The sequence below is a fragment of the Oncorhynchus tshawytscha genome, linkage group LG24, assembly GCF_018296145.1.
Source record: "Oncorhynchus tshawytscha isolate Ot180627B linkage group LG24, Otsh_v2.0, whole genome shotgun sequence".
Lineage (NCBI taxonomy): Eukaryota > Metazoa > Chordata > Actinopteri > Salmoniformes > Salmonidae > Oncorhynchus > Oncorhynchus tshawytscha.
Window position 1 is genome coordinate 21,165,318 of NC_056452.1, and position 20,498 is coordinate 21,185,815.

Sequence of the window (20,498 nt, forward strand, 5' to 3'; positions counted from 1 at the left end):
TTAGATTACACATTCTCAGTATGGGGAGTCTAGTATTAGATTACACATTCTCAGTATGGGGAGTCTAGTATTAGATTATATATTCTCAGTATGGGGAGTCTAGTATTAGATTACACATTCTCAGTATGGGGGAGTCTAGTATTAGATTACACATTCTCAGTATGGGGAGTCTAGTATTAGATTACACATTCTCAGTATGGGGAGTCTAGTATTAGATTACACATTCTCAGTATGGGGAGTCTAGTATTAGATTACACATTCTCAGTATGGGGAGTCTAGTATTAGATTGCACATTCTCAGTATGGGGAGTCTAGTATTAGATTACACATTCTCAGTATGGGGAGTCTAGTATTAGATTATATATTCTCAGTTAGATTACACATTCTCAGTATGGGGAGTCTAGTATTAAATTATATATTCTCAGTATGGGGAGTCTAGTATTAGATTATATATTCTCAGTATGGGGGAGTCTAGTATTAGATTATATGTTCTCAGTATGGGGAGTCTAGTATTAGATTACACATTCTCAGTATGGGGAGTCTAGTATTAGATTACACATTCTCAGTATGGGGAGTCTAGTATTATATTACACATTCTCAGTATGGGGAGTCTAGTATTAGATTACACTTTCTCAGTATGGGGAGTCTAGTATTAGATTATATGTTCTCAGTATGGGGAGTCTAGTATTAGATTACACATTCTCAGTATGGGGAGTCTAGTATTAGATTACACATTCTCAGTATGGGGAGTCTAGTATTAGATGATATATTCTCAGTATGGGGAGTCTAGTATTAGATTATATATTCTCAGTATGGGGAGACTAGTATTAGATTATATATTCTCAGTATGGGGAGTCTAGTATTAGATTACATTCTCAGTATGGGGAGTCTAGTATTAGATTACACATTCTCAGTATGGGGAGTCTAGTATTAGATTACACATTCTCAGTATGGGGAGTCTAGTATTAGATTGCACATTCTCAGTATGGGGAGTCTAGTATTAGATTACACATTCTCAGTATGGGGAGTCTAGTATTAGATTACACATTCTCAGTATGGGGAGTCTAGTATTAGATTATATATTCTCTGTTAGATTACACATTCTCAGTATGGGGAGTCTAGTATTAGATTACACATTCTCAGTTAGATTACACATTCTCATTATGGGGAGTCTAGTATTAGATTACACATTCTCAGTATGGGGAGTCTAGTATTAGATGACACATTCTCAGTATGGGGAGTCTAGTATTAGATTACACATTCTCAGTACGGGGGAGTCTAGTATTAGGTTACACATTCTCAGTATGGGGAGTCTAGTATTAGATTACACATTCTCAGTATGGGGAGTCTAGTATTAGATGACACATTCTCAGTATGGGGAGTCTAGTATTAGATTACACATTCTCAGTATGGGGAGTCTAGTATTAGATTACACATTCTCAGTATGGGGAGTCTAGTATTAGATTACACATTCTCAGTATGAGGGAGTCTAGTATTAGATTATATATTCTCAGTATGTGGGAGTCTAGTATTAGATTATATATTCTCAGTATGGGGGAGTCTAGTATTAGATTATATATTCTCAGTATGGGGGAGTCTAGTATTAGATTACACATTCTCAGTATGGGGGAGTCTAGTATTAAATTATATATTCTCAGTATGGGGGAGTCTAGTATTAGATTATATATTCTCAGTATGGGGGAGTCTAGTATTAGATTATATGTTCTCAGTATGGGGGAGTCTAGTATTAGATTACACATTCTCAGTATGGGGGAGTCTAGTATTAGATTACACATTCTCAGTATGGGGGAGTCTAGTATTAGATTACACATTCTCAGTATGGGGAGTCTAGTATTAGATTACACATTCTCAGTATGGGGAGTCTAGTATTAGATTATATGTTCTCAGTATGGGGGAGTCTAGTATTAGATTACACATTCTCAGTATGGGGGAGTCTAGTATTAGATTACACATTCTCAGTATGGGGGAGTCTAGTATTAGATGATATATTCTCAGTATGGGGGAGTCTAGTATTAGATTATATATTCTCAGTATGGGGGAGACTAGTATTAGATTATATATTCTCAGTATGGGGGAGTCTAGTATTAGATTACACATTCTCAGTATGGGGGAGTCTAGTATTAGATTATATATTCTCAGTATGGGGAGTCTAGTATTAGATTACACATTCTCAGTATGGGGGAGTCTAGTATTAGATTACACATTCTCAGTATGGGGGAGTCTAGTATTAGATTATATATTCTCAGTATGGGGAGTCTAGTATTAGATTACACATTCTCAGTATGGGGAGTCTAGTATTAGATTACACATTCTCAGTATGGGGAGTCTAGTATTAGATTACACATTCTCAGTATGGGGAGTCTAGTATTAGATTACACATTCTCAGTATGGGGAGTCTAGTATTAGATTACACATTCTCAGTATGGGGAGTCTAGTATTAGATTGCACATTCTCAGTGTGGGGAGTCTAGTATTAGATTACACATTCTCAGTATGGGGAGTCTAGTATTAGATTACACATTCTCAGTATGGGGAGTCTAGTATTAGATTACACATTCTCAGTATGGGGGAGTCTAGTATTAGATGATATATTCTCAGTATGGGGAGTCTAGTATTAGATTATATATTCTCAGTATGGGGGAGTCTAGTATTAGATTATATATTCTCAGTATGGGGAGTCTAGTATTAGATTATTTATCTCAGTATGGGGAGTCTAGTATTAGATTACACATTCTCAGTATGGGGAGTCTAGTATTAGATTACATATTCTCAGTTAGATTACACATTCTCAGTATGGGGAGTCTAGTATTAGATTACACATTCTCAGTATGGGTGAGTCTAGTATTAGATTACACATTCTCAGTATGGGGAGTCTAGTATTAGATTACACATTCTCAGTTAGATTACACATTCTCAGTATGGGGAGTCTAGTATTAGATTATATGTTCTCAGTATGGGGAGTCTAGTATTAGATTACACATTCTCAGTATGGGGAGTCTAGTATTAGATTACACATTCTCAGTATGGGGAGTCTAGTATTATATTACACATTCTCAGTATGGGGGAGTCTAGTATTAGATTACACTTTCTCAGTATGGGGAGTCTAGTATTAGATTATATGTTCTCAGTATGGGGAGTCTAGTATTAGATTACACATTCTCAGTATGGGGAGTCTAGTATTAGATTACACATTCTCAGTATGGGGAGTCTAGTATTAGATGATATATTCTCAGTATGGGGAGTCTAGTATTAGATTATATATTCTCAGTATGGGGAGACTAGTATTAGATTATATATTCTCAGTATGGGGGAGTCTAGTATTAGATTACACATTCTCAGTATGGGGAGTCTAGTATTAGATTACACATTCTCAGTATGGGGGAGTCTAGTATTAGATTACACATTCTCAGTATGGGGAGTCTAGTATTAGATTGCACATTCTCAGTATGGGGGAGTCTAGTATTAGATTACACATTCTCAGTATGGGGAGTCTAGTATTAGATTACACATTCTCAGTATGGGGAGTCTAGTATTAGATTATATATTCTCTGTTAGATTACACATTCTCAGTATGGGGAGTCTAGTATTAGATTACACATTCTCAGTTAGATTACACATTCTCATTATGGGGGAGTCTAGTATTAGATTACACATTCTCAGTATGGGGAGTCTAGTATTAGATGACACATTCTCAGTATGGGGGAGTCTAGTATTAGATTACACATTCTCAGTTCTCACATTCTCAGTATGGGGGAGTCTAGTATTAGATTACACATTCTCAGTATGGGGGAGTCTAGTATTAGATGACACATTCTCAGTATGGGGGAGTCTAGTATTAGATTACACATTCTCAGTATGGGGGAGTCTAGTATTAGATTACACATTCTCAGTATGGGGGAGTCTAGTATTAGATTACACATTCTCAGTATGAGGGAGTCTAGTATTAGATTATATATTCTCAGTATGTGGGAGTCTAGTATTAGATTATATATTCTCAGTATGGGGGAGTCTAGTATTAGATTATATATTCTCAGTATGGGGGAGTCTAGTATTAGATTACACATTCTCAGTATGGGGGAGTCTAGTATTAAATTATATATTCTCAGTATGGGGGAGTCTAGTATTAGATTATATATTCTCAGTATGGGGGAGTCTAGTATTAGATTATATGTTCTCAGTATTATATTACATTCTCAGTATGGGGAGTCTAGTATTAGATTACACATTCTCAGTATGGGGAGTCTAGTATTAGATTACACATTCTCAGTATGGGGAGTCTAGTATTAGATTACACGTTCTCAGTATGGGGAGTCTAGTATTAGATTATATGTTCTCAGTATGGGGAGTCTAGTATTAGATTACACATTCTCAGTATGGGGAGTCTAGTATTAGATTACACATTCTCAGTATGGGGAGTCTAGTATTAGATGATATATTCTCAGTATGGGGAGTCTAGTATTAGATTATATATTCTCAGTATGGGGGAGACTAGTATTAGATTATATATTCTCAGTATGGGGGAGTCTAGTATTAGATTACACATTCTCAGTATGGGGGAGTCTAGTATTAGATTATATATTCTCAGTATGGGGGAGTCTAGTATTAGATTACACATTCTCAGTATGGGGGAGTCTAGTATTAGATTACACATTCTCAGTATGGGGGAGTCTAGTATTAGATTATATATTCTCAGTATGGGGGAGTCTAGTATTAGATTACACATTCTCAGTATGGGGGAGTCTAGTATTAGATTACACATTCTCAGTATGGGGGAGTCTAGTATTAGATTACACATTCTCAGTATGGGGAGTCTAGTATTAGATTACACATTCTCAGTATGGGGAGTCTAGTATTAGATTACACATTCTCAGTATGGGGAGTCTAGTATTAGATTACACATTCTCAGTGTGGGGAGTCTAGTATTAGATTACACATTCTCAGTATGGGGAGTCTAGTATTAGATTACACATTCTCAGTATGGGGGAGTCTAGTATTAGATTACACATTCTCAGTATGGGGAGTCTAGTATTAGATGATATATTCTCAGTATGGGGAGTCTAGTATTAGATTATATATTCTCAGTATGGGGAGTCTAGTATTAGATTATATATTCTCAGTATGGGGGAGTCTAGTATTAGATTATTTATCTCAGTATGGGGGAGTCTAGTATTAGATTACACATTCTCAGTATGGGGGAGTCTAGTATTAGATTACATATTCTCAGTTAGATTACACATTCTCAGTATGGGGGAGTCTAGTATTAGATTACACATTCTCAGTATGGGTGAGTCTAGTATTAGATTACACATTCTCAGTATGGGGGAGTCTAGTATTAGATTACACATTCTCAGTTAGATTACACATTCTCAGTATGGGGGAGTCTAGTATTAGATTACATATTCTCAGTTAGATTACACATTCTCAGTATGGGTGAGTCTAGTATTAGATTACACATTCTCAGTATGGGGGAGACTAGAATGTTGATATTTGTTGCTTACTGCAATCATTTTACTAAACAGTATGTTCTAAATAGTACACAGTATGTAGTATTAGTAAGTAGTAGGCAAGACAGATTTCGGCCAGTGAAAAGGGCTAGGTATACAACCTGCCATAGACTGAACTGAATGGATCGAATAGACGAATGAACACAATAAATGTATTGATGATGAGACAGCACACATGAATGGATGAAGGAAAGGATTTATGAAGGTTTAGATTAATGAATAGATGGATGGAAGGACAATTGAGGCAGGCTTACCCCTTCTGGACGGCCATCTGAGGCAGTTACAACGAGGGTGTAGCGATCCTCTGTCTCCCTGTCCAGTGGTTTCCTCAGGACCAACAGCCCTGACCTGGGGATAGGATAGACAGAGACACAGGGGTTCTTTTTCACCAACACACTCACACTCACTCTGCTTCCCGTTGAGCCAAACGTTTTCAGATTGTCAGAGTACAGATAAACATTACCCATACAACAACATGGAAGAGGAGACAGAAATGATTGCATCAAAGACTGTATTCAAACACTGGAAATGTGAACATTTCACCTGAAATTATTAATCACAATTGTGATGGGTTCACCTGTTCAAAAATCACAACCTTGTCAGTGTAAGCAGATTCTTTGTACTTGTAAAATATTAGATTTTATTTTTGCTTGGGGGTATAGAAGCCTGGCTATTTAAGTACATGCACGTCTGATACACTGGGGCAGAAATGCATTATGTGTGGGACCAGCCAGCTCAATAGAATAAAATGGAAGCTCAGAGGACAGCTATACGTCGGCACTTTGGCAAGCTAGCCTAGCACAAACACGGAGTGTATAGAATTTACAGTTCAAGGTAATTTGGTGTGGGCTAATCTTGGCATGCATACAGCAGTGGTTTCAGCCCTCTGACACACTTTTCCCTGAGTGTTTAAATCTATGGGATGATTCTCTGCTGTCAGCTTTACATCTGTCGGCTGTTTTGTCTGCTGCGGCTCTCAGAGATGGGGCCCGAACTCGAGGGGAATTTACAGCAACCTGAGGAACCGTCATGCATCTCGATTTTCCCTCTACTTCTACTTTTATAACGGTTACTCGCTAGCAATCATTTTAGACACGCATTAGTCAGAAATTAGAAGTCATTTATGATTCGCTTTTCAGGAGAACATCTGCACTTCCTCTTCTAAGAGGCCAGTTACACCCATCTTAAGAGGTGGAAGGGTTCTGTGAGGACCACTGTGGACTGATATAACCCTGTTGAAATTAAATAGACAAATGCAAAGCGGCATCTCAATTGCTGCCTCCACAACTCTCATATATATGTATTAGCTATTCATAGAGAGAATTGCTTCGACACACACACGCGCGCGCACACGCATCCTCCCATTCTAAAACATCACAGGATGATGATAACGCCAAGCTGAAATGAAAGATCATGATTATTAGCAGCTGGAAACACAAGCGTGCTCAGACCAAGCATGGGAGAGAACATCATTCACGAGGGTGTTGTTTTGAAGTGCTGAATGACTAGGAGAGCATTAAAGAAGATATCATCTCAAGCCCACTAAGAGACCGCACAGAGAAGAGGTTATTCAACAGATTTTGATCTGTAAGGCCTGCCCGTTGTTGGTGCTAAGCTGGCGACAAGATGCAGGCAGGTCTCTGATCTCAACCACCTCTACAGCTCACGTAACAGTCGGGACATTCTGATGTTTTAAGTCTAATACAAAGCAATCCAATGAGTCACTTGTAAAACTGTCTTGTAAATAATCAACTCCTTTCACTATATATATATATTGGATGAAAATAGCTTTCTTCTGATGAACCTGATCAATATGCACATTTTACCTCAGTAGTATGACGACGTGTTATGACAGGCAAGTGAATCTATTAGGATGTATCGATTACTAGGGGCTTTACAAGGGGATATATTTGAGCTCTTCTGCTCTGGGACTGGGGAGCTAGGGTCTCCACCCAGATCGCCTTAGCACATCCCCCCCCCAACTCCCCAGTCGTGTGCCCTACTGTTCTAATTTGCCTCTTTATTGATGAGACGCAGGGCTTATTAAAATGCTATAGTTGTGGTGTATGCAATTTCCTGGGCTTGACAGTCTGCAACAGGAGAGGCTTGATGACAATGTGAGTTTGGCGCTATGATTGAAGTGGCCTCTGGTAACATAGGTATGTCTGCATGGCAGTGTGCTGTTTATTGCAGAGGAAAACAGAGAGAGAGAGAGGGGAGGGAGGGGGGAAGAGAGAGATTGAGAGAGCAAAGAGAAAAGAGAGAGCACAGGGAAAGCTCTAGGCTTCACAGCAAATTCCCCAGTGTCAAATTAACACTGAAAGTGTGGACCTGTATAGACACTGAACAGTGTTGAATTAACACACTGCTTAGTGTAATGCTTTATTTGCATGTTTTCCAGATTGCCTTTCAAGTTATTTGTAGTGTTACCACCCATTACTGGATTTGTTAGTGACAGAGATATGGTTGTTACATTTATCAATTTTCAGTCCTATGGAGTTCATCATAAGAGAGCCCAAGTGAATATGTTAACATTTATACCCTGGTGAAGACAGCTTGCTTGTCGAAGCGTTGGACATGACATTTTTTGCATCTGAGCTCCTAGAGTGTGCAGCTCTCCTTTATTTTCAAACATTTTATTACTTAACACAATAGCTATTTCATAAGGCTTTATTTTGAGGGCTTACACAAAAAAATACTGGGTTATTTGGATGACCCAACTGCTGGGTTGCAGGCATTCGGTCACTTCCCCAGTGCTCTCTCCCTGTGTGGGTGTATCCGATTGTGTGAGTGGAGACAGGTGTGCTGGAGTCAGAGCAGATCCTCACCAGCTGCAACCTGTTCCATAATCAAGACCTCTACAAATACTCAGCCCTGCTACTTCCACACTGCTAGTTTGTAGCCTCTGCTCATTCTGTCCTCACTGACTCTGGTCCCTGTCTCGTCTTCCCTGCCTTGGATTCCACTCTGGACCTGCTTTCCCTGCCCCTACTCCCCTTGCCCCAGGCGTAGCCTCAGTTCCTGGTTCCCTGCTACCCACCCGAGCTCCTCCTGGCCTGCACCCCATCTCCCCCTGCTTTTCAATAAATACCTTGGTTACGTTATCCATATCTTCTCGTCTGAGTCTGCACTTGGCTTCACCTGCTCCCTATATTATGAGTTGGCAATGCCAATGCCATAATTGACTAAAATCACACAGTGCACACCAATTATATTTTTGGAAATACATATCTTCCTCTATATTTTTTAACCATTTTCTCATATGTTGATGTTGGGGGGGAGGCGGTGGAGTTGAACATTCTTGAAAGTCCCTATAATATGATCAACAGGATTGGCATTTACTGTCATGGGTGGCCAAAAATAACTATCTCTAACTCTAAATATGATCATGGGTGTGATTATGGTTCAACTCTGGTTATTAATAACAACACTGGGGGTTATTTTACACCAATTAGTGGTAATTCAACATTTACAGAGTTAATTGTTAAGTTTATAGTTTAGGACCTCAAAATATGTTTTGGATTGTGTTGTGTTAAATAATTCAATTTAAATGATAAGATATTCACTCAGGATCTCACCTGGTGAAATCCTGAGGACTGAAAACAGATAAATGCAACAATGATGTCTCTGTCACTAACAAACACAGTTCACTCAAAATGCAAGGCACTCTGGGAAATAAGTCTTCCAACCAATGTCTGTACAGGTCCACACTTTCAGTGTTAGATTTAACATTCGAGAATTTGCTGTGTTGTTTCACCGCTAGCCATACAAAAGTGCTCCATAAACAATCACACCAAATCTTATTGCAGGCTTCAATTTCATCTCTGAAATTAAGAAAAAAGATTTACTCCAAGCCAAGGCACAGGGGTAACCTCGAGACTACTAATCTGATATGTGGACTGTTTTCAAACTGGGAGAGAATTGTTTTGGTTTTTATTCATTTATTACTTATTAATTATGTATTTAAGATGCCAGGGAGAATATTATCTACATTTCCAGTCCCTAGTGTCTCGTGGAGAGTTTCAAAAAGAACAGTTTGGTTTACTATCTGTATTGAAAAAAGCTCCAGACACTTATCCAGGCAAAACACTATCATTTTCCCAAATTGACTCCTCTGTCACAGAGAAATATTATTTATATTAGTTTCATGGATAAATTCACTACTATGATAGGTAATGTAGTTGATGACTAAAATGAGCTCACGTACATCTGCGAGAGCTCAAAGACGTGGTGGGGATCCCCGTTCTGGATGCTGTAGGTGATGACGTCTCTTTCACGGTCCGTTGCCTGTAGCGACACAGAGAGGCCCCTTCATGTTGCTGTTATTCCACTACTTTCACAACGACTCCAATAAAACAACAGAATGAAAAGGCATCAAGTTGAACCCATAGCGCAGTCCATAAATGTAATGTGGCGAGATCAAACTCAATTTCACAATGACTAAATTACTTCACACAGTGTCCAGTCCATTTCTACTCGACGCATTACAAACAATAGTTTGGTACACACATTTTTTTACCAAAGTAAAACCTTTATTTGGTGCTATATAGAACCCTTTTTTGAAGGTTCTATAAAGAACCATTCTCATAAGGTTCTAAATGGAACCTGTATGGTGTTATAAAGAACCCTTTCGTAAGGTTCAATAAAGAACCATTCAAAAAGATATAGCACCAAAAAAGGGTGCCACTATGGTTGCAACCCTTTTTGGGGCTAGATAGAACCCTTTTTTATGGTTCTTTATGGAACCTTTATGGAGAATGGTTCTATAAAGAATATTTCACAATCTGAAAGGTTTTTTGGAGATCCTTTTGTAGAACCATACAGTTTTTTTTCTCACTCACAGTTGTACAAAAAGAGCTGTGCACAAACACAGCCCCAAAATATTCCAATGAGCCAATATTCTAATGTATTTAATTCTGGTCAGCCATATTATATTGTTAAACTTCCATAGGTGTTATTATTGTGTTAATTAACAAGTTGAATCTAGTGAGCTATGTCTGTAATAGAGGAGGGAAATGAGAAACATTGACTGATTTAATAACCATTCTCAATGGCCAGACATAAATCTTTCACAAAACACTAATAAAGGCCATAATCTTACATAACATGTAACATCATAACACAACAGATTACATAATCTGTAATGACACTCTTACTCACGGTTGTACAAAAAGAGCTGTGCGCAAACCACGCCCCAAAATATTCTAATGAGCCACCTCCCCTACACTTTAGTTCTGACTAAAAGAGCAACAACAAAAAACAGTGATCTGTACAGAACCATTGAAGAGCTCAAAGGGTTCATTGAGCCATTATGGTTCCACATAGAACCATCAGCCTTCCCAAAGAACCCTTGAGGAAGCATCATTTTCTTTGTGTGTACAGTCTAAGAGGTCTACATAAACAGCTTGACCATCCCTTCTCATACAGACAAATCTGTAACATTAGTAACTGTCTCAGTCCCTTCTGAAACAGACTAATCTGTAACATTAGTAACTGTCTCAGTCCCTTCTGAAACAGACTAATCTGTAACATTAGTAACTGTCTCTGTCCCTTCTGAAACAGACTAATCTGTAACATTAGTAACTGTCTCAGTCCCTTCTGAAACAGACTAATCTGTAACATTAGTAACTGTCTCTGTCCCTTCTGAAACAGACTAATCTGTAACATTAGTAACTGTCTCAGTCCCTTCTCATACAGACTAATCTGTAACATTAGTAACTGTCTCTGTCCCTTCTGAAACAGACTAAGCTGTAACATTAGTAACTGTCTCAGTCCCTTCTCATACAGACTAATCTGTAACATTAGTAACTGTCTCAGTCCCTTCTCATACAGACTAATCTGTAACATTAGTAACTGTCTCAGTCCCTTCTGAAACAGACTAATCTGTAACATTAGTAACTGTCTCTGTCCCTTCTGAAACAGACTAATCTGTAACATTAGTAACTGTCTCAGTCCCTTCTCATACAGACTAATCTGTAACATTAGTAACTGTCTCAGTCCCTTCTCATACAGACTAATCTGTAACATTAGTAACTGTCTCAGTCCCTTCTCATACAGACTAATCTGTAACATTAGTAACTGTCTCAGTCCCTTCTCATACAGACTAATCTGTAACATTAGTAACTGTCTCAGTCCCTTCTCATACAGACTAATCTGTAACATTAGTAACTGTCTCAGTCCCTTCTCATACAGACTAATCTGTAACATTAGTAACTTTCTCAGTCCCTTCTCAAACAGACTAATCTGTAACATTAGTAACTGTCTCAGTCCCTTCTCATACAGACTAATCTGTAACATTAGTAACTTTCTCAGTCCCTTCTCAAACAGACTAATCTGTAACATTAGTAACTGTCTCAGTCCCTTCTCATACAGACTAATCTGTAACATTAGTAACTTTCTCAGTCCCTTCTCAAACATACTAATCTGTAACATTAGTAACTGTCTCAGTCCCTTCTCATACAGACTAATCTGTAACATTAGTAACTTTCTCTGTCCCTTCTCAAACAGACTAATCTGTAACATTAGTAACTGTCTCAGTCCCTTCTCATACAGACTGAATAGGGGCCATTGTTAGGAGCTATTCAGCTGTATAGAGTACACTTGTGGCCTGACAATGATAGTCAGGTAAGATTCTGAAGCAGATCCCACCGCTGCCACCAAACTATGGCTACAGATCAGGGTACAGATCAGGGTACAGTATGCTCAGTGTGTGCTTCAGAACAGTGTGGCATTGTGAAGAAGCCTTGCCCCGGTGCTCACCTGCAGGCTGAGGAGTGTGGCTCCGATCCTCATGGCCTCGCTGACCTCCAGGCTGTAGAGAAAGTGGGGAAAGCGTGGGGGGCTCTGGTTGTTGGGGGGGAGCACCTCAATGTACACAGTGGTGATGGAGCTCCTGCAACGGGAGATAAGGATGGGGAGAAATTCATTCTGGGTGGAAAAAAACCCTGATGAAGGCTGAGGGCTGGAATGTGTTGGTTTTAACTTTAACAATAAAAAAGCACTTTTATCAACTTCAACTCTCCACAAAGAGCTTCACTTCTGAAAAACAGAAACTGTAGGCGGGTTTTGTTTACATTATGAGAATTTCTGTGTGGGATGTAGGGTTCTGTTGTCAGTGTTTGTTTTGTGTTTGTTGAGGGGGGGGTTGCTAGAAAATCTATATGATTGTCGATTAAAAAGCTAGGAGGTACTGTACGTAGGTTGGACAAGAGTTAAGGTTAGCCAACTTAAAGCTGAAATCCGTAGTCGGTGCAATTGCCAGATCCGTTGCAATATTACAATAATATTACAATAAACAATAAAGAAGTTACTTCAAACAACAAACAGCGTTTTGTTTTCCACTCTGACCTATAGAACAGCACTATATACACTGCTATTTTCTTTCACCACAATGCTGGATGCTCTTCTCCTCCGTTTCATCCACCAAGCAAAATAAATAACCAAGGTGCAGTGGCGAACTGTGGCGCGATTTCCCCCTTGACATATTTCAGCTGTAAATTAGTTTTTTAGATACAACCTCTCCCAGTATCTGGTATAATCTGTATCCTGCAGCATTTAGAGAGAATCAATTCAATGGTACATCAAAACTTGAGATTGCTTTCGAAAAACTGAAATAAACAACATCTAACCTTGAGCAAGGTACAGTACTTCACTAGAGACTGAATCCCTGGTCAGTGAAATCACAGTTGTGTACAGAACACTAAGCTCCAAGTCTCTGAGTCAGGCCTGAACAGAATAAACATAATTGAATGATTACAGCAAGTCAATTTTAGAGAGACATGAGGGACCTTTAAGACTGGTTATTTGAAGACTGGTTATTTGAAGACTTTTTTCCACCGGGGCAATCATGGCTGCTTTAGTCATAACGCCACTGGAAACATGAATCAAACGGTTTTGATCCTGGACATGCTCCACACAGAACCCTGTAAATATAAGTAGCAACTTATCAAAAAATTATACGAGCGTCAAATGCACACAGGTAGGAGATAACCATTGATAGATACCTATTGTTCTCAGCCTCAGTGCTCGTGCACGACTTTGGCTATTTTGCATTTCAAAACACCCCCAACGAACCATATATGGCCAAAATCACCCAGTAAAGCCTGTGAGGAATACACAAGGCCATACCATGAAATACGAAGTCGCAACCCAAAAATCGAAGAAAAAAACATTGGTGACAGCAGATATTCTGACTTTATACACTGCACTCTGAGAGAGGTAGTTAACAAACCAGGCCAAAGACCTCTCAGGGACACCAATACTCCTTAACAGGCCCACAAGAATGGAATGGTCTACCGTATCAAAAGCTTTGAGCAAGTCAATAAAAAAAAGCAGCACAACATTGCTTATAATCAAGGGCAATGGTTACACCAATGAGGACCTTAGAGGTCGCAGTGACCTGAGCAGAAACCAGATTGCATACCAGAGAGAATACTATAGACATCAAGACAGCTAGTCAGTTGATTATTGACAAGTTTTTCCAACACTTTTCATAAACAGGGAAAAATAGAAATAGGCTTATAACAGTTAGGATCAGCTTGATCTCCCCCTTTAAATAAAGGATGCACTGTTGCTGCCTTCCAAGCAATGGGAACCTCCCCAGAGAGGAGAGACAGGTTATAAAGGTCAGAGATAGGCTTGGCGATGATAGGGGCTGCAACATTAAAGAAGAAAGGATCTAAACCATCTGATCCAGGAGATCTTTTAGCACCCCGGACTCAGTGACTGTCTGCAGGGAGAAACTTTGTAAAAGGGAGGGGAAAAAGAGGGAGGAGAATCGGGGCTAGTCGCAAGGGGTCGGAGATGAGGAAATGTTGGATGGGTAAGGAGGCATGGCTTTGTCAAATAGGAATGCTGACTTAATGAAGTAGTGATTGAAGAGCTCAGCCATGTGCTTCTTGTCAGTAACAACCACATCATCAACATTAAGGGACATGGGCAGCTGTGAGGAGGAGGGTTTATTCTCCAGGTCTTTAACTGTTTTCCAGAACTTCTTGGTGTTAGACCCACAGAGAGAGAACTGCTCCTCAAAGTAACTAACTTTGGCCTTCCAGACAGCCTGAGTGCACTTTTCTCATTTGCCTGAACGAGAGCCAGTCAGACTGAGTATGCATGTGCCGAGGTGGTCCTTGGTAAAGATTGCCACTCCTCCACCTCTGTCTCGCCCGAAAAAGGTTATAACCAGAAAGGTTAACATCAGTATTCAAAACACTCTTCCATAACGACATCTCAGTAATGACCAACACATCTGGATTGGAGCTGTGAACCCAGACTTTCAATTGATCGATTTGAGGTAATAAGCTTCTAGCGTGCAGAAAACCCAGGCTTTTACGAGAGCAGATATCAGTGAAGCAGATATCAGAGCACAAGTCAGAATTGGCGATAGCAATAGTAGATGGGCCAGGGTGTACATGCACATTTCCAGATATCATCAGCAGTAATAGAGTCAAGGCATGGCAGAGGACAGGGAGAGCTCTGCAGTGTTGATTTATAACATTTGAATGTGCATTAGATGGCAACAATATCATATTGTACAGCAATTTAATCAAGCAACATGAATACAAAGCCAGCGAGAGGTGGTTAGAATAAAATCGGAGGCCAAGTCTGTGTAACCAATAGAGAGTCAGAGTCCCGAGTGTGGGAACAAACGTAGTCTGTCCCACGGTTGGGTAAACAAGAAATGGAATAGTCAACAAAGCATGCAGGAGTCATGAGGCAAATAGCAAAATAGCAAAATGTTATATGTTAGAGTTTGTTTTGCTGATGATTGCATTCGAAACATTGGCTCATCAAGGGCTGTGAGGTGCCGGTCAGCAGGCTCCTGGTGAAAAGTGCCCGTTGCCAAAAACCCAAGTGTGGATAGCACTTGGATGTGCAGCGGAATGGCATGTGTTTGCCTTTTTAAAGTAGGTCTTAAATCCTTGCAAATATTCTATAAAATTGGTTTTGGGAAATGATATCTGAACGGCCAATCTGTAATTCATGCAACAACAAAAAAATCTCACCTGTCTCTAAAAACGTGCTCTCTTACTCCTCATCAGAGGAAGACGACGAACGTTACAACCTGTCTCTAGAAACGTGCTCTCTTACTCCTCATCAGAGGAAGACGACGAATGTTACAACCTGTCTCTAGAAACGTGCTCTCTTACTCCTCATCAGAGGAAGACGACGAATGTTACAACCTGTCTCTAGAAACGTGCTCTCTTACTCCTCATCAGAGGAAGATGACGAACGTTACAACCTGTCTCTAGAAACATGCTCTCTTACTCCTCATCAGAGGAAGATGACGAACGTTACAACCTGTCTCTAGAAACATGCTCTCTTACTCCTCATCAGAGGAAGACGACGAACGTTACAACCTGTCTCTAGAAACGTGCTCTCTTACTCCTCATCAGAGGAAGATGACGAACGTTACAACCTGTCTCTAGAAACATGCTCTCTGCGAAATGCAGCGTGTGACAAATACCCCAACAGAGCAAGATCTCTCATTCCCTTTCCCATTATCTCAGTCGTTTATAGTATTCCAACAATGGTTTCATTTTCATACGTGCCTTTAATTTAACAGATTACTGTACTTTGTATGGATTATTCTCATAACATATTTACTGATGTGATAGAAGTATATGCCTGTCAAGATATGTTGCATGAATTCACAATGGAAATACAATAAAATCTTACAAATACTTGAATTATTACTCTCACAATTTCAACATATATTTTCTCTATTCTACGCTTGACAAGCAGTTCCCTTATTCCACCGCTTGGCACTGTGCATACTCATGGTCATGGCTGTGTGTAAATGTACGCACACTCTCAACGTTCATGTTGATAAATATCACACTCTGCGTGGAAATGATCCCACACATGGTTGACGCACCGATTTGTTCCTACGCATGATTGATAAACGAGGCCCCAGATAATAACATGGTCCCCCCTAATCAACACGGTCTTATCTTGCGTGTTTGTCTTTGACTCAAGAGAAAGGCTTAAAAGGATCTTTGTGCGGCAAAACTTTTACCTGGCATGTTCGATGAAAGACGAAATTCCCAAAACTGCTGCCAAAGAGACCCCCCCAGCCCTAACGTTTTCCTCTTCAGATAGAACTGAGCCAATAGTCACTGCCAAATTCACTACATTTCTCTTTATATTTCAGCCTGTTGAGCTATATTGATCCTGTGGCCACCAAGCTTTACAGAGGGCAAAAAGGCAACACAGATTGAATTGAGTTGGAGGGTAGGCATTGCAGATCATTATGAAAAGCCTCTAGTTTCAGCTTTGGGTGCCAGATGGGCCAGTAACATCTTCCTAGCACAATTGTGTTACCCTGCAGAATACTATAGATTTAACAGAGAGAGAGAGAGAGAGAGAGAGAGAGAGAGAGAGAGAGAGAGAGAGAGAGAGAGGAACAGACAGACAGAGGGAGAGAGAGAGAGAGAGAGAGAGAGAGAGAGAGAGAGAGAGAGAGAGAGAGAGAGACAGACAGAGGGAGGGAGAGAGAGAGAGAGAGAGAGAGAGAGAGAGAGAGAGAGAGGAACAGACAGACAGAGGGAGAGAGAGAGAGAGAGAGAGAGAGAGAGAGAGAGGAACAGACAGACAGAGGGAGAGAGAGAGAGAGAGAGAGAGAGAGAGAGAGAGAGAGAGGAACAGACAGACAGAGGGAGAGAGAGAGAGAGAGAGAGAGAGAGAGAGAGAGAGAGAGAGAGAGAGAGAGAGAGAGAGAGAGAGAGACAGACAGACAGAGGGAGAGAGAGGGGGAGGGAAAGAGCAGAAAGAGAGAGAAAGGAAGCGAGTCTGTGACTGCTGCAGACGGAATGGAAAGTTACTTGTCCTCTGCATCTCTCAGCCTTTTTACTTGCCACGCCAGTTCCCAGCCTCCACTGCCCTACTCCACCTTTCCATCCTCAAGCTCCCCTGCTCGTTCTCCCCACCCCCACCCCTCGGGCTTCCCACCCCCAGCTCTACCCATCCTCCAGCCTCCCACCCCTCGGCGCTTCCCACCCCCAGCTCTACCCATTCTCCCCTCCAGCCTCCCACCCCTCGTGGCTTCCCACCCCCAGCCCTACCCATCCTCCCCTCCAGCCTCCCACCCCTCGGGGCTTCCCACCCCCAGCCCTACCCATCCTCCCCTCCAGCCTCCCACACCTCGGGGCTCCCTGGGGCTCCCTATTAGCCTCACCTCCTCTGGGACCCCGGACCACTATCCACAGCCTTCACGGTCAGCGTGTATGAACGTCCCACGGCCAGGGAGACGCCAGGCACCACGGTGATCACTCCCGAGCGGTTATTGATGATGAAGTGTCCTTGATCCCCCGCCAGGATCTTGTAGGTCACAAGCCCATTGGGACCCCAGTCAGCATCCAGAGCCGTCAGCTGAAAGGGAGACAAGAGAGGAAGTCTCTCACTCGACAGTGTCCTCTGGTGTCCTAAGCCCAGGGACTTCACTAGGGGAAGGCCATCTATCCCAATATTTTCCCCACATTTCAAGGAATACGGAAATGTTTGATTCCTCGCTGATATATTCTACACATATCAAATGCATAATTAAATATCTTGCGTTGGGGGATTATTAAACATTTATGGCAAATACAGTCAGTGATTTTGAAATAAGGAAGTAGAAACTGATATCATAATCAAATGCAGAAATACCTTTTAACATTCACATAATCCAATTATAACATACTTCATATTCAACGTGTAGAAAAGTGGCCACACTTTGATAGAAATCTCTAAACATGCATGTGTTTACGTAGTAGATCGCTACAGTGTGTGACTAAGAGCATGTATAGTGTTATTCTCCCCATACGTCATTCTGAGACTTTACATACTGTAACTCAAAGATGACTGACGAATGACACAATGCAGTCACAAGCACCTCATCAACAGTCATTCAACCGACAAAGAAACTCATACCTGCCATTATTAACGTGTTCCTGAAGCATAACCAGCCTAACCAGCCTAACCGGGCTAACCAGCCTAACCGGCCTAACCAGAATTAACCGGGATAACCAGCCTAACCGGCCTAACCAGCCTAACCGGGCTAATCAGCCTAACCGGGCTAACCAGCCTAACCGGGCTAACCAGCCTAACCGGGCTCACCAGCCTAACCGGGTTAACCAGCCTAACCGGGCTAACCAGCATTAACCAGCCTAACCGGCCTAACCGGGCTAACCGGCCTAACCGGGCTTACCAGCCTAACCGGGCTAACCAGCCTAACCGGCCTAACCAGCCTAACCGGGCTAACCGGCCTAACCAGCCTAACCGGGCTAACCAGCCTAACCGGGCTAACCAGCCTAACTGAGCTAACCAGCCTAACCGGGCTAACCAGCCTAACCGGGCTAACCGGCCTAATCGGGCTAACCGGCCTAACCGGGCTAACCAGGCTAACCGGCCTAACCGGGCTAACCAGCCTAACCGGGCTAACCAGCCTAACCGGGCTAACTGGCCTAGCCAGGCTAACCGGCCTAACCGGGCTAACCAGTCTAACTGGGCTAACCAGCCTAAACGGGCTAACCAGCCTAACCGGGCTTGCTATGAGAGAAACAGAGATTAAACTGCCAAAATTTGACCTTTTCTGTCAGTCTTTTGTTTCCTTTAAGTATCAGAGTAACTGACTGGACTGGGCTTATGCTCTGACTGTGAAACAGGGGTTCTAACAAATGACCCACAATCCTCCCAATGCCCAGAGGTGAACAGCCTATGGCAGCAGCCTGCTGAAAGCTGAACCAAACAGTCTGCTACCACAATAACTCCAGGTTTACTAATGCTATTACTCTAAGTAAGTGGATGGTTTGGGAAAACAGCGAGTGAGTACAGCATATTGATTACCTGTAATATTGTTTCCCCAGGCTGCATATCTGTGTAAACATTGACACTGTAGGAGGTGTTCGGAAAGGTCGGTGTGTTGTCATTGGCATCGATCACTGTGATATTAATGGCCACTGGAGTACTCTCCTGAACTCCATCAGAAGCCACCATCTATAGAGAAGGGAAGTGAGAGCAAGAGCAAGAGAGAGAGAGCGAGAGAGAGAGAGAAATGATCAAAAACCTCAGGACACACGTGTATGCAGTAGAGAACTCCACAACCAATATATCCCTGACATGTTCTGTCAATGCAGAAACCAATGGGACAGTCCCTGACAGTCACAGGACAGAAAAGGAAGCTAAGGGACCAGTGGTCAAAAGATGAAAGATTGAGAGCAATACCCTTATTGAAAGCTGGTTATACAGACTTTACAGATATTAATTCATCACAATGACTAAACAAAGCCCATTGTCTTAACAACAACGTACAGTAGTAAAGACTACAAGGCTCTTATAACTCCAATGGTGATTGCATACCATTACTGTTTATCTCATTAGGTAAAGTGTGTGTGTGTGTGTGTGTGTGTGTGTGTGTGTGCGTGCGTGCGTGCGTGCGTGCGTGCGTGTGTGCGTGTGTGCGTGTGACAGTGTGTGGTCTGTGTGTGTGTGTGTGTGTGTGTGCGTGTGTGACAGTGTGTGTGTGTGTGTGTGTGTGTGTGTGTGTGTGTGTGTGTGTGTGTGTGCGTGACAGTGTGTTCGTCTGTGTGTGTGTGTGTATGTGTGTGTGTGTGTGTGTGTGTGTGTGTGTGTGTGTGTGTGTGTGTGTGTGTGTGTGTGTGTGTGTGTGTGTGTGTGTGTGTGCGTGCGTGTGACAGTGTGTGCGTGCGTGCGTGCGTGCGTGTGTGTGTGCGTGTGTGCGTGTGTGTGTGACAGTGTGTGCGTCTGTGTGTGTGTGTGTGCGTGTGTGACAGTGTGTGTGTGTGTGTGTGTGTGAAGTTGTATCTGACTGTCAACTTCCATATAGAACACAACCGCTCACACAAATTAACCGAGAGTAACAGCAACTTCAAAAACAAAAGAGCATGCAACAAGCGTCAAACAGAAAGAAAAGCACCTTGATCCTCAGTTGAGCAGGAAATAAAATACCATCCGTGTTCAAAGCTCTCTCCATTAAC

At 41.6% G+C, this 20,498-nt stretch overlaps 1 protein-coding gene across 1 annotated transcript in view; it reads right to left on the reverse strand.

Annotated features, from left to right (window-relative positions):
* Positions 1-20,498, reverse strand: part of LOC112223231 (protocadherin-15-like) — a 308,092-nt gene that overhangs the window by 111,198 nt on the left and 176,396 nt on the right. The window contains exons 13-17 of the mRNA XM_042305516.1: positions 19,348-19,497; positions 17,699-17,892; positions 12,283-12,415; positions 9,731-9,810; positions 5,778-5,871 (exon numbers count right to left, since the gene is read on the reverse strand). Of these exons, the coding sequence (XP_042161450.1) occupies positions 5,778-5,871; positions 9,731-9,810; positions 12,283-12,415; positions 17,699-17,892; positions 19,348-19,497 (651 nt within the window). The remainder of the gene's footprint in view (positions 1-5,777; positions 5,872-9,730; positions 9,811-12,282; positions 12,416-17,698; positions 17,893-19,347; positions 19,498-20,498) is intronic.